Source organism: Cynoglossus semilaevis, chromosome 11, assembly GCF_000523025.1.
Source record: "Cynoglossus semilaevis isolate Cse_v1.0 chromosome 11, Cse_v1.0, whole genome shotgun sequence".
Taxonomy (NCBI): Eukaryota; Metazoa; Chordata; class Actinopteri; order Pleuronectiformes; family Cynoglossidae; genus Cynoglossus; species Cynoglossus semilaevis.
This window is the reverse complement of record NC_024317.1, coordinates 14,858,495-14,873,477: the sequence shown is the minus strand read 5'-3', so window position 1 is coordinate 14,873,477 and position 14,983 is coordinate 14,858,495. Positions and strand designations below refer to the sequence as shown.

General features: G+C 37.4%; 1 protein-coding gene across 5 annotated transcripts in view; it reads left to right on the top strand.

The window, feature by feature from the left end:
• The window catches only part of ptprt (protein tyrosine phosphatase receptor type T), a 168,835-nt gene that overhangs the window by 103,757 nt on the left and 50,095 nt on the right, over positions 1–14,983 (top strand). The window contains exons 16-18 of one of the 5 annotated variants that reach the window (XM_025059885.1): positions 1,152–1,199; positions 9,156–9,291; positions 12,373–12,405. In XM_025059885.1, coding sequence (XP_024915653.1) covers positions 1,152–1,199; positions 9,156–9,291; positions 12,373–12,405 — 217 coding nt within the window. Of the gene's footprint in view, positions 1–1,142; positions 1,200–9,155; positions 9,292–12,372; positions 12,406–14,983 lie in introns of all 5 variants that reach the window. The other 4 variants (XM_017036656.2, XM_017036661.2, XM_025059884.1 and 1 more) reach the window with 4 other exon arrangements.

The following is a 14,983-nucleotide window of genomic DNA, read 5'->3' as shown; positions in this document are numbered from 1 at the left end:
TCCAACTCTAACTCTTTCTTTCTTACTTACTTTCTTCCACTGACTTCTTTCGCTCTGATTTTTTTTTTTATTTCCACATCTGTGTTGCTCATCAGTGTCTAAAGTGGAACTGGAGGCCCATTACTGTAGGCACCGATTGACCGCATTCATAAAAGCCATTGGATGGAGGTTTAAGCGTCGGCCCCAGAACCCATTTTCATCCTATTCTGTTTTGCCTCCCCCATGATGCCCATCTTTATTTGCTGCCCATCTCTGGCAAATACACCCATTTGTGTGCTAAGCAATGTGCACTGAATGCTTTTTCTGCCTGCTATTGATTTTTCTCTCCCTTTTGTTCATTTATTTTTACATTTTAACTTTCCATAAGTCCCTCTGCCATTCACAGCTCCTAATCTCCTTCATCAGTTTTTGTCTCTAATGTGTTGAGATTTTATTACCTAATTTTATTTCTGTATATTATTTCATTCAATTGAAAGATGTTGTCTCCCAAAATTTTTAAGATAAGTATAACATAAGTATATATTATTATTATTAATAATAACAAATAGTGGTCTATAAAAATACCATGTAGTTAATAATTTGGATGATGATTTTTTTTTTACTTCTAGCCCATAATAGTCCATTCATCTATTCACTCCCTTATTTTAAAATAGACTAGTTGACATTGAATGATTATCAAAGTGCTCTGACTTTTTTTAATCAACTCAAAATGTTTTTTCATTCATTCTCTCATTTACTTTTCTTCCATTTTCTTAATTCTAAGATGTTTTTTTCCATATTCTTTCTTTTAATCAACAATCTCAGCTGATTAACTCCATGACACGGAACACCCTCCCTCCCCCCCCCCCCCCCCCCACTAATTGATAATAAACAGATGGCAGTCACAGTAACCTTCCAATCAGGATCATTTACAGCCAACTCACCCCAGTCCACACCGAGAGTCTAATACCAAGATCAACTCTTTATTCTAGAACAGTTATTTCAAAAACAGTTTCATTCAGATTCTGATTCTGATTAAGATACATACCAATTTACGTCAACTTTTCTGAGACTTTTTTCCTTCCTTTCCCCCCTTTTTTGTTGTTTGTTTTGTCTCTCTTTTCTCATGCTTTCCGGCGGCGACCTGCGACCCTTGGCCTTAGTGGTAATAGGTAGGGGACAAATAACAACGCCGTACATACTAGTCATCCCAAGTGAAGGTGATTATTGCTTTATAGGCAAAATATATTTCCTCCCTATGTTGAACTAATCACATCTCAGCCACAAACACACCACACAATCCATTATTTGAGTTTCGGCCTCTGACTTTCATTCTGTTTTGTTATGAATAGTCTTTTGTTTTTGTTTTTTTTGTATTTTTTCATCCATTTCTTTCCATCTTCCCATGTCTGTCTGCACGTCTGCTGTGCTTCAAGTGTTGTGCCTCGTCTGAACATCTGCTTTCTGTCTTCACACTCACACACACAAACTGAATCCATGTGACTTGTAACTAACAAGTGACAAGATGACCAATGGCTCTCTCTTAAAATGCATCATTTGACACTAATTTTGAAGAAAACATAAATAAAAAAAAAAATTCAAAAAAATTATAATTTCATGATGAACATTTTATATCCTCATTATATGTCAAGGTAAAATTACTTGAAAAAATGTATTAACTTTTTTTATTTTAAGCTACAAAAATACAATATATACAATACATACATGTACAATATATTGCGATATACTGTGATACTGTAGGTACAACCATTTATATATTGCTTTTTTAAAGCATTTTAATTGTAGGAAGCTGTCTCCTTAGTAAACAATGGCTAGAGAAGAAATGAAAGCAAAATCAAATGAACCGACGCAGTGAACATTTGCATGTTAATTGTTGATATAAAAAATGGATATAGTGCTGTAGAATATCGATTTGATGTCGTGAAATGAAATATCGCTGCAGAGGGGTTGTGGAAATTGAAGTATTTGACACAGACCAGTGAACCAGCTCTGACTTGTCTTTGGTTCTAAAAAATGTTCACTTTGCTTTATTTTAAATAAACTGTCTAGAATTACGGCGATCATCTAAAAAACCCCAGTAACCTCACAGGAGAGGAAACATAAATGCATGGAGCAGTCTCAGTAATGAGACAACCAACCTTTAAAAGATGTCAAACCAATTACTGAGTTCCATGAATACCAGGGTGGAAAAAAAAACAAAAAAATATGTGAGTTATATTTCATGCAGATTATAGTTTTCCTGATGAAAAAGGAATGACAAATTAGAATGGACCTCTGTTTCCACTAAAAAATAGAAATAAACTGCTAATAGAACCAATATTAAATATGAGAAAAATACAGACCTCACACTAATAAAATGGTCTGAGCCAAAAAAAGAGCTTTTGTTCCATAATGTAACTGTTATTACTGTGGAAAAAAAAAATCAATCACTGTAAACAAAAATGCAATTTCCAGACCAATAATTTTCTGGGCGTTATTGTTGTTTTCAGGTTTATTTGTTTACAGGCTGTGATACAAACTAAATGGATAAGAGCTCATCCATACAGTTCACTTATTGGTTTTCCTCAACGCACGCACGCACACACACACACACACACACACACACATATATATATACAGTATATATATAGATTAATATATTTGTTCTAATCAGTGTGTTTCTGTTTGATAAGCAGAATACAAATGGCGTCCAATCAAAAACCCGGCCTGGGACAACAGTGAAACACAGTCAGCAGCAGCAGGCGCTGTATCATAAACTGCTGTCACGGTTATTTGTCGACAAGATCTGATAATTCCACCTGAATACAATAATGCTTATTGTCCCCAGGGAAATAGTTGGTTGCGAGGCTCAGCACGAAAAATCATTCCCATCATGCACAACTGCAGACACAAGCGAAATCTTAACTTGAGTGAGGATAGATCGTATTTATGTGAAGCCAGAGCTTGATTTACACAATCTAACAGAGGGCATGGAACTTTGGGTAACAACGGATCTCCGTTTCACATTTGACTCTGTGACAGTTATAAGGAAACTGATAAGGAAATACATTTTAAAGCACATTTCCTCTGTTGACTGATACATTAAATATGAAACAGGGGCATGGAGGCAAACACAGGCACGAGCCAGTCTGGAGCAAAAGAGGAGACTGCAGGGGCAAAAGTCTCCTCAGAATATCTTTTTATTATACATGCCAAATATTAAAAACCAGGTGATGAAATGTTATCACTGTTGTAACAGCAGTTGTTTTTGGATTAACTTTTGATGATGACACTGAAAGACATATCACAGCCATTGTCATATTAATAACACTTTAAATATTCAATGTTTTAAAAATACAGCTTTTCTGACTAAGCTGTTCAGAAAGATTCAAATCTTTGTAATCTAATTATTTCTTCAGTCTTTCTGTTTCTCCGACAGCTGCAGATGGAGAGTTATCTTTAGTCACGAATTCAATTAAAAAATCTGAAACTTGAGTGGTGACATTAAACACGAGGTAGGTTTGAGTCTGAAAGTATTATTCCACAGCAGTGGTTGTAAATACTGCTGTGAAAGATTTTGTAAAAACATAACCACAACATCTTTGATCAACTCCTTGTCTTTTTAACATGCAGCCATATTTTCCTAAGTTGCATCATCCAGGCCGAGACAGTCGGACTAACGTACCACCAACCAGAAGTCCTGCAGTTTGAACACAGCTTTAATTCCTTAGGGTCAGAGTTGAGGGAAAGTTTACAAATGATGCAAACATTTTCTTCTTGACATCTTACGCTGCTGAGTGAACGATCTCTGTTCACCTTCTGTGGTTCACATCAGCATCAAACACACTCCACTGTCATCGATGCACTCGTTGATACGCCGTCTCCAATTAACATTACCATTAGCCCTGAGTTCCATTATAACTGTGTTGTAACCGACTCTGCTGCAGTGCAATAGTGACGCAACATGTGGCTCTTTGTGGACACGTGAACATGCATGCGTGTGTGTGTGTGTGTGTGTGTGTGTGTGAGAGAGTTTGTCTGTGATTCCCATGTGTGGCTGCAGAAGTTTGAAAACGCATGACTCACTTATAATAAACACACACACACACATGCACACACACGGTGCTCTTTGCCAGCGACCCTTGTATTTCACCATCATCATTAAGTGTTTGCTGCTCAGTGACTCACGCTCAAACACACGTCCTAAAATCTCTGAACAGCAGAAACAGAGTCAGAGTCCGTCCATCGTTTCTGCCTTCGTGTTCTAAACACACAGTCAAATGGTTTTCTAATCCATCGTCAGCCACAGCAGTTACAGTGGACCGAGCCAGAGGTCAAACTTAGTCGTTACTGACAGTCTCTCAGAACATTTAACAGGTAGGAACACAGAGAAATACAAGGGTAATTACAAGACCAATCAGGTTCAAACTATTCTAAATCCATAATTATAAAAAAAGAAACCAATCATTTAATACCAGGCTTCAGCTTTGGTGCACGGCTGAGGCACGTCAGCTAAACTAAATTCAGACATTTGTTACTAGTAGGAATGATGCTGATCTGTTCTTTGTCAAAATAAAAAAAATAAAAAATAATAATAAAAAAAAACAGTATATTCATGCAACTAAATATGTAAGTAAGTTATGGAAAAAAATAAATAAATCTATGTATCTCCACATCTCAACCCAAAATAATTCATGAAAACAACCATATACTGAATATGAAGTAATGATAATACTGGACCACAGTACTCGTCAGACTCGATTGAAGGCTGTTCATTCACCCCAGAGAGATTTTAAATGAATCTACTGCTTAAAAATAGGAATTAAAAGAGGATCCTGACTGTGTTTGACATTCTGGGGAAAAGATCCCTGGAGAGAAGAAGAGTCTAGAATAAAGACAGACTGCAACTGAAAAACATAGCATAATAGAGTGAGGCTGAAGAATATTTCTTCTTGTCCTACTGTAGTATTTTGTATGCAGCCGCAGCAGCATCAGTCTCTGAGAGACAGACCTGGTGTCAGACTGTTGCCTTATGCTAAGTCTGCCCTTTTCACTCCGCCATGAATTTTCCATCTGCTCAACGACTAAGTAACAAAATGTTCACTTGTCCAGACGTAAATTCGACCAAGTCATAAAAAACGGAGAAGGGTGGAGGGGAGTTGAACGGAGGATTAATAAAGGAAGTGAGGTCAGTGCAAAATATGAGCCAATGGGGAAGGAGAACACATTTAAACAGAGAACACAGAAACATGAAATCAGAATCAGTTAAGAAAGAAAATCAAACACACACACTTACACAAACCTGCACTCACATAATTACACATTCACACACATGCTGAAAAAACTACCAAAAGATGCTAGTTAGGATATTAATTATTAAAATAAAGTGCCACACTTTAATTACAAATGTACGCATTATTATATTTAGACAATGCTATTGGCTGATGCACTGCTCAGCATTCGTGTATCAAACTATCTGACCCACTGATGTTTAATTGGAACCCATATTTGGGCTGTAACCCACCACCTAAGAACCAGTGATTTGATACTGCGGAGCCAACTGAACTGACAGAATACTGGAAATGTCTTTGTTTGTCTGTTTGTTTGTTTGTTTGTTTACCTTGAATCATTTCTGTGCATGTTTCCTTTAATGGAAGTTTAAAAAAAAAAGTCTCTCAACAGTAAACATACACGTTGTGAATATTCCTCTGTTTGTCTCTGGCAGTGTTTGACAGGTGTGTTTATGGAAGAATGTTTGCCTGTAGCCGCACATATCATCCACCCGACGGCTAATCTCCATCTGCTGACAACTGCAGAACACGGGAGCTTGTCTATCCTGCTGCTGAGCCATCTTTGTGAGAAAGTCAGAAAATGAAACGCAACATTCTGTTTGACGACAAAATCGATTCCCGCTTCGCACGAAACGTTTTGTTTTGAGCTCAGCTGTGATTTACAGGAATTTGGACACAGCTGCTGTGAAGTACAGCAGTAAACGACCAGTAACTGTGTCCAACAAACTTATAGTAAATGAACATTAAAGAAGTGGAACATTTTTTCAGTCATAAAATCAATAAGACGTTTAAAAAGAATACAAGGAGAAATGGCAGTAGCACATCATGAGAAAATAACGGGGACATTTTGGTGGGACAATTGTCGTTGTGGGGACATTTGTGTGTGTTTGTGTTTTAGGTAGATCGGCTTCAGACCCAGGTTTCACTGCAGCATAATCCCTTATTGTTGACTATGTTGTAAAAAAAACAGTGATGTATTTTCTGACCCCTTGTGCAAGACACACAGATACAACATCACTACCAACAAATGTGCGCACACACACACACACACACACACACACACACACAGCACTGTATCAGCTTATTTCTGATTAATAATCCTTCTAAACACACTCGGCCACGCTTGCACTAATCAACGACGGATATACAAACTCCGCAGCTGCTGACAGAAACACTGTGTATTTACTCCACCTGCAGGTTGTGTGCTCAATGACACAACAACACATGCTTCGCAGGAATTGATAGGAAATAAGGTCAAATTTATTTAGTACTTGTAGTTATAAATATTTAAATCTGATATGCATGCTGCAACTATAGAGAAAAAACCCAATGTATTTCAACAGATTACAATATTAATATTCAATAAACACACACACACATACACACTGCAGCAGTGTTTAATATGGCTCTCATAGCCTGCTCTGTGCGTTGGTGGTTTGAGAATCAATCTCCTCTTGATTTCGATGAGATTATGTTTTTTTAATATCTGCGGTTTTACCCATAATTCCTTCCGGGTAATTCTATCCTGTTCTTAAAGTGAGGAGAAAAGATTGCTGATAGAAAAATATAAATGAAAAGGATACCCAGACACACAGAGGTGGTGCGGGGGTCGAGCATGAGTAATGAGGATTAATGGTTAATGTCATCAGCAGCCCACTGTGGAAGATAATGGGAATGAATCCACTTTGATGCCTTTGTTCTTACTCTTTTGGACCAAAGTCAGAAATACTTGTTTTTATGGGGATTAGTGTTTTTGACTCCTTCACTGTCATTGTAACCACTGTAGTACTGTAACTACTGCAGTACTGTAACTACTGCAGTAGTGTAGATGCTTGGTTTGTTTACTACTTCTAGTTATAAGCTTTCAGGTGAGGTTGCCCTTTGAAGATGTGCTTAGATCCTCGAATGGAATGCAATCCCTTACAGGGAACTTGGAAGCACAATATATACTGTATATATATATATTTTTTAATGTGATTTCTATATCAGCATTGTTCAGTTAACTGTTCAGGGTTTAACCCGACCTTTTATATAGTCTTTGGCATCGACTTGACAGGTGCCAAAGAAGGTAAAAAGCTAGTGCTAGTGCTAACACGAGCAGTGTCTAGAGAAATCCTGCCACAATGACGGCCTTATACAGTACAATTGTGTGTGTGTGTGTGTGGGGGGGGGGTACGGGCTCAGGTGTGAGAATTCTGATTTTGTGAACGCTTGACGCTTTGGTGTAATTACACGCTAACATACAGTATACCTCACTACTTCTGTTGATTACAAGGTCACAGGCTGTCAGGAGTGGTATAACACCAGAATACACCTTTAAAATACTGTTTAAACATCAAGTGTATTTGTAGGGCTTCTGAGAATCTATAGTGGCCTGCAGGTAGATGGCAGTTCTTTATAACTGATGTAGTGCTACAGTACAGTCCATAACATATACACATATATTTGAATTCTGATCCCATTTAAGGAAAACAGAGTGTGAGGAACAGCAGGTGACAGAACACCATACGTTCAAAAATAGACACATGGACAAAATGACAATTTGGTTTGAACATAAAGTCACTTTGACTCACTTCAGAAGTTAATTGAGTTCTGCAGAGAAAGGCAACAATCCATGGAATACTGCAATGAGACAAAAATAGAAGGGAAAAAAAATCACATTGCAAGACCTTCAAAGTGGAGGGTGCTTGACCTAGGTTCTGCTGCCCCCAGCTGCCCCCGTGAAAACTGCAGCGCTCTAAAGATCTGACTATTACATCTACAGAGACACATTTAAATGGACTGAAGGATGCCGTGATTTGGAAATCAACAAGGTGAAACGTCTGCGTAAGTTCTCAGGTTAGATGTTCCAGCCTTTATCCTACTAGGTTCGTATGTCCTTGAGTTACTCCAACGAGGTGGGGATGGAGGGGTGTGGCATGTTGAGAGAGGCAGGGGGGATTTACCTGATCCCAACACAGCTGTACAACTATTTCTCAGCTGCCTTTGACTATTAAGGTTATAACTAAACCATGGGGGGCAGTGCTGTGAGAGAACATGGTCCTGAAGAGCAGACCCTCTGGGACCACCATTCTGCTCATCTGTTTCCTTTATTTTTGCCCAATTTTTTTAATCTCAATAATTTATAGTTAAATATAAATAAATGATAATCTGACTTGGTGAAGTGTTTTATTTCAGGCCGGTAGAATTTAGTATTGACACCACAAAGAAAATGCAGCAATCATATCAAGTAATTAAAACACAAATCCATTTTAATAATATAATATAATATAATATAATATAATATAATATAATATAATATAATATAATATAATATAATATAATATAATATAATATAGATCAATATATTTACAAATTCCTCAGGCATTAACACTGTTCATTTATTTATATCTTTATTAGTATTCTTACAGTTCACTACTGACTGGCGTCTGAAATATAGACTTTTTTTATTTGAAATTTAGGTTTTCATACAAATCATCACTTATCACCAATCTATCACAGACTTGTGCACATCTGCAGACAAAGTAAGTAGGAAAAAGCTACAGAGCTCCCCGTTTGTCCAGAAGTCTGACCTGGTCTTTGTCCGTTCCCTCATATTGAGCCTCACAACACTCACTGTCTGACCTTGAAACAACTGTTATTCATGTCTGTACCAACATTTGCTCTAGTTCTGTGCTCCACAAACCACACTATGTAACAATAATGTACTCCATTACTTGTACATAGTACAATTCATATCCATCAGTTTGGTCATCAGTCTGTTTACTAATCTATTCTTGTTCGTCAGTGCAGCATCTGAGAGTGTTCCCGAGTATTAATGCTTGTGTTTTTTTATTTGTCTGTTTGTGTGTGTGTTTATGTGTCTGTTTGTGTGTGTGTGAGCAGGTGCGTCCACGCAGGACTCTGACGCCATGGAGCCGGAGAAGCAGGTTGACAGCACCGTGAAAATGGCCGGAGTGATCGCTGGGATCCTCATGTTTATCATCATCCTGTTAGGTGTGGTCCTCACATTCAAACGCAGGTAAGTAAACCTGACGTCAGAGCGAAGTATTTTTAAATATAGATTATAGTTTTAATGGTACTGTGTATAATATACTCTGTTATATACTTATACGAGATTTAAAAAAGTTTCTCTTATCAATGAAATTATAGTAGCTACGATTTTGATTTTAAGTGCAAAAATGTTTTTTGGAATATTCGGTATGAATTTACTTTTTATTATGAGTTTAGAAACAGAACTTTGGTCTGGGCTTCTTCTAATGTGAGCAGATTTAGGCAGCTTCCTGTGGCTCACTAACGTGCACACTGACCGCCATCACCAACCTTTCTTTCTTTTACTTTCTCAAAAAACGCATCCAAAAATTTCTATCCAACTCATCAAAGTCAACTTTGTACATTTTATATCACAATTGTTTGGAGTTTTCTTCTTTGCTTTTGTTTGAAATTCATTTTCTTTCCTCTTAGTTCTTCAATTCATATGCAGCACTTTACTGACAGGCCAGTGGTCTAAAGATTGTGAAAAGAAAACCTACTTAAAACACAAAAGTAAACGATAAATAAATTAACCTTTTATACTCAATGTGTGTAGCTGACGCAAAAATACATTTGGCAACGGTGAGGCAGTGGGCGGGTCGATGGGCTGCCCTGTTTAACCTCAGGTCAAGTGAATATGCTAACCACATGCTAATGAGGCTAACGGGGCATAATGTGCATAAAAGGGTCAATTAGGGGGCAAGAACCTCTGCAATGGATGAAAAGGTGGTGCACCAGAGGAGGTAAGAAGGTAGGGAACAGAGATGACCCTGGCTACAAAGGGGCATCAGTGTGGGTCAAGGTCGCACATAGGTCATACAGATTCAAATAGTCAGAGATGAGGAACAAGAACATACTGTGTAGGAGTGATCCAAAAAAAAAGATGTCCAGGAAGAGATCCATGACCATCTCTGGACATAGTTGGGGGGAGGGAGGAGGACGGGGCTGCAATAATCTGCTAAATATTTCCTAGGGCTCTTATTAAAAAAAGGTCTCTGTAGTTAAGACATTGTTTTGTCAATCTTAACTCATGCATAATGAATAAACAAACAATGGCAGGCAAGTGTTTTTTATTTTCTTGGTACTGATTGAGGCATTGAAAGGCAAATGACTCGAGATCACATTATAATTTATCTGACCGATGGTTGAATTATTTTTTAGAGAGCAGGGTTTAATTATTACTTCCTACTTCAAAATCACCATCAGTTTGCATGTTCTTCAACTGTGGGATTTCTATACTCTATATGCTATACTATATGTTGGTCATTGGTGCAAATGCTAAATGTGAATGGTCACCCTTGAGCAAAATTTAAATTGACCTGATTATGTATATATATATAAATATACAATTAAATATACATAAATATATATATAAAAATATATATATACATATATATAAATATACAATATTTAACCCATGGATCTTCATACAGTATTTTCCCTAATATAAAGTCTAAATGAAACCACAGTTTGTTAGCATTAACATAGTGTAGACGTACAGCAGAGAGTCAAGTGGAGGAGTTCCATTAATCAACAGCAGCATGCAACTGTTATCTATAGACAGTCTTTTTGTCGCCTGTATTTCATACATTATGGTCTGCTTGCTTGTGTATGTCTGTCTGTGCGTGTGTGTGTGTGTATGTGTGTGTGTGTGTAGATAAAGGCTTGCCATGAACTAGAAAAAGCAGAGAAATGATTTTTCTGAAGAGCCAGTGAAGACAGAAGACAAGTATTAATAAATGCAGTGCAGACAAATGGACTCTGACAGTCAGCGGTCGGCCATATCACACACTGTTTTCTCCCATCATCTATAATTCATTTCCGACGCTTCAGTCAGCCGTCTGAGTGCAGGAATGGCTGCTTCTCTTTAAACCTTAAGTGTTTTACACGCCCGCCTCGGACCATTAATTATTCTGGAACCAAACTTTGTTGGGAAGTGATCGCACACAGACCTCCAATTAATCATTCACAACGCTGTTATACATGTTCCAAATGGAATGCATTGTTGTAAGGGAAAGACGGAGCATGTTTCTGGTTAGGTTTCACAAAGTGAATAATGTTGGACTAGGTCCAGTCTTAATGGGGATTTGATGTTTGTGCAGACAGGTGGCCCTGAGGGCTCCAAAGACAAGCAACAGAAAATGCTTTTGATAGAAAGGGTTTAGAGCGGAGCCAATGAATAATGGATATTTCCAGAAATAAAAAAATATACCTAAAACACTCACTTTTCTTCTCTTTTGAGTTTCAATGCCACCAATGAAGACCTTTAAATGTCTGAGGCCAGGTGACATGTTTTGTAAACTGCCATGAAAAGAAGACCATTTGTTTCCTCATTTAATCCTACTTCCTTTCATGCAGGAGTAACATTTTATTGAGCTTTCAGTTTGGTGTGAGTAGAAAGTACAAGGTTGTCGATGTTCACAAGGTTTAATGAATAAGGGGAAAAAATAACATGAAGGAGTCAAGATGAGTTCATAACATTTTGCTGTCTGGTTTTCTCGGCAAACTTTATTCTTGACACACCTTAAGCTCATTTGCTGTAAAACTTGAGATGGTTGACATGACGATATCTTTCTCTCTTTTTCTTTAATATATTTTTAGTATAATAGTAATGAAGTTTAGTATGAAGCTAAACTTTTGTTAAACTCTTAGGTTTTGCTTCTCATGTATTTTATGTCATTTTTTTAGCTGTTGCTACGATTGAACCAATTGTATAAATGTCTCACAGTCTGAGCATATACGAACATATATATTATTAATTGGTGTTAATTGGTTAATTGGTGTCGGCCTCCAAAAGATAATCAGTTATCAGTATTAGCTGAACATGAGCCACATTAATCAACCCTAGTTATTACACCATACGAACAAACATGAAAAGTCAGTTGTATTTTCGCTGTGGTTTCAGTTTTGTTGGAAGTAATAACAGCACAAATGAAACAGGTATTTCTCACCAAAAAAACTCAAGTCTCACTCCCTTTTATGTCTCTCTTTTTTATATCTTGCTGTTTCCTGTCTTTGGCTCCACCCCTTCCTGCCCCACCCTCTACCCGCCCTGCCCTTGCTCCGATAGAGAGATTCACACATGGAGAACTCTGAGTGTGGGGTATTGTATGTTTACTTCTAGACATCAACGTGTCCACATCATTCCAGACTGTGACTCCTGTCTGCACGTGTGGGATTTTCCAAATGCATCTCATGAGCTGCGGAACGCCTGGAAAACCAGTGTACTTTAGTGTGGAAACATAGGTCAAATATCAGTGTTAAAGTTTTCGTGAACATGGTAGATATTTATAAACTTTTTTTAAAATAAATGCAGTAATTAAATCTATTCCTCATTAAAAACAAACATACTTGGGGGCTTGTTATATATAATCACAAAGGGCTAAAGCCTAAATTCTCCAAATCTACTTTTGTACCAAATCAGTTCCAGTGATTGGTTTCTTGACTGAACATCGGCTGAAATGTCTGACAGGTCGGAGTTACGTTTGACAGATTTTAACTTTAATGGTTCAAAATTCAGTTACAAATGGCTCCAACTATCATCTGATTTGTCAACAGGAGTTTTCTCTACAGTCAAAACCACATTGCGGATGTTTGTGAAGTTAATTCTTCAGAGTCTTTTGTCTTTTGTCTAAGTTTGAGGCATTAAATGTTAAAATGACATCAATTTAATATTGTCATTTTATATTTAAACTTGCCTAAGTCTATTCTGCTTATTTCAAATAAATTAGTAAGAATTGCCACACTTTCTTTTTTTGTTGATTAAACAGATATTTTAAGTTTCTAATTTACATGTGAATTTAAACATTAAATTAAACCTATTAAGTCCATCTGTTCGGCGCTGCAGGAATACAGATCATATTCCACATTACATTTAATTGAGCGTTCATCATGAGATGCATTTGGTGAATTTCCAAAGTGTGTGTTTGCTCATCAATCGTTCCTTCACACCATCAGTGCTCAGTGACTATTTTCTCCATGTAAAACAGTGGATGTTTTTAGCATGAACCTGTCATTATTCCATCAGTGTGGTGAGAAATGTTTGACGTTCAACTTGTTGTTCAAACCTAGATGTACTGTGAGTTGAATTCACGCCGACTGTCTCCTCAAAACAAAAACACAGAAAAAGGAAAAAATAATAATAAAGCTGTGACCTGCTTTGATAGGATGTCACAATGACATCACTTTAATTAAACAAGTATTTTCAGAAGGCAGATGATGAGCTCCAACCTCCGCTCTCAGAAACAGGCTAGGTGATTCATCGGAGGTTGGATTAGTTAACGGCAGGTTAGAAATGACATATTTGGCTCCAGCAAATAAAAGTGTGGTGGTTGGAGGGTGTCTGACTAAATGAAATGTTCAGCTCACAAATATCTCCACCCACGCTGATCTGCACTTAAAGTGTGCCTGTCCTTATATTTATCACTGTGGTTTCAGGTACTTCACATAATATTGGAAATAAGAACTTGGAACTCAAATACTAATCAAAGCTACAAAAAGCTTGACATTTAGGAATAATGTTAGAAAGTTGACTGAGAGTAAGGAAACTTTTCAAACTCTTCTCTGACCAAAGTAACAAAGTCCTTCGTGCATGTTGAAGACATGCTCAGTTCAAAAACCTGCAGAGATAAATGTATTCTTAGCTAAATATTTTCCAAAACATTTTTGTTTTTGAGAATTATTTTCATCTTCCACTGCTTAGTCTGCTGAGTGGGAGGGAACTGCAATCAATCCCAGCAATCATGAGGAAAACTGGAGTACACACTTCTGTTCCCGTGGCCCAGGTCGTGATTAGAATTGGGTTGTTAATTGTTAATGTCAACACTCCACCTCTCTTGATGACAGTCATTCAAAAATGAACCTCAAAACAATCTTCAAAAGACAACACACCAGATCTCCTGCACGACACACTGTTACTGCAATGTAGCGGCGCTATGCTAAGAGTTGAACCATCGCAGAAGTGACCTTAACTTTGTCCACGTGCCTAAGAGAGAGAAAGAGAGAGAGAGAGAGAGCGAGAGAAAGAAAGAGAGAGAGAGAGAGGCATGCTCGGACACACACTAATGAACAACCACAGTTCTTTGTGTTATGTGAGTACTTCATAAACATAATCCAAACCCTGGCAGTTTTACTTTAACCTCAACTCTAACAAATACACAATCCTAATCCGTACTCTAACTCTAAACTGGCCCGTATTCTGACCGTAACTCCAGACCAACTCTTGACCTTTTAATTACCCTCCAACTAAGTGGAGCTCTGCACAATGACCCCAAAAACATGAGTGGCCCCTAAACATAGTACTTTTTCCGAAGAAATGTCCCCTCAGGTCAGTCTAAACCAGAAATATCTTGAATATCCAGTGTTTTAGATGAATGTAGGAGAAATACTTCATTAAAAAAAAATACACTAAATACATACTGTAATGTACAAATACAACCACATAGTGGTTTCTGTTTCTTTAGAAAATATTCCTAACATACACCAGTTGTGATTTTACTCCATCCTCTGGAGTTCCTTTCAACTACAATATGCAACAGAATAGGTGTTGAGACTGATGATAAAGACCGTGAGTTTTCCTGTGGTCGATATTATCATCACGACCACATTTAATAAACAACAATAACAATATCTGCTCAGTAAATCTGGTTAATAAAATATAGATGAATAATTGCTGAACACGC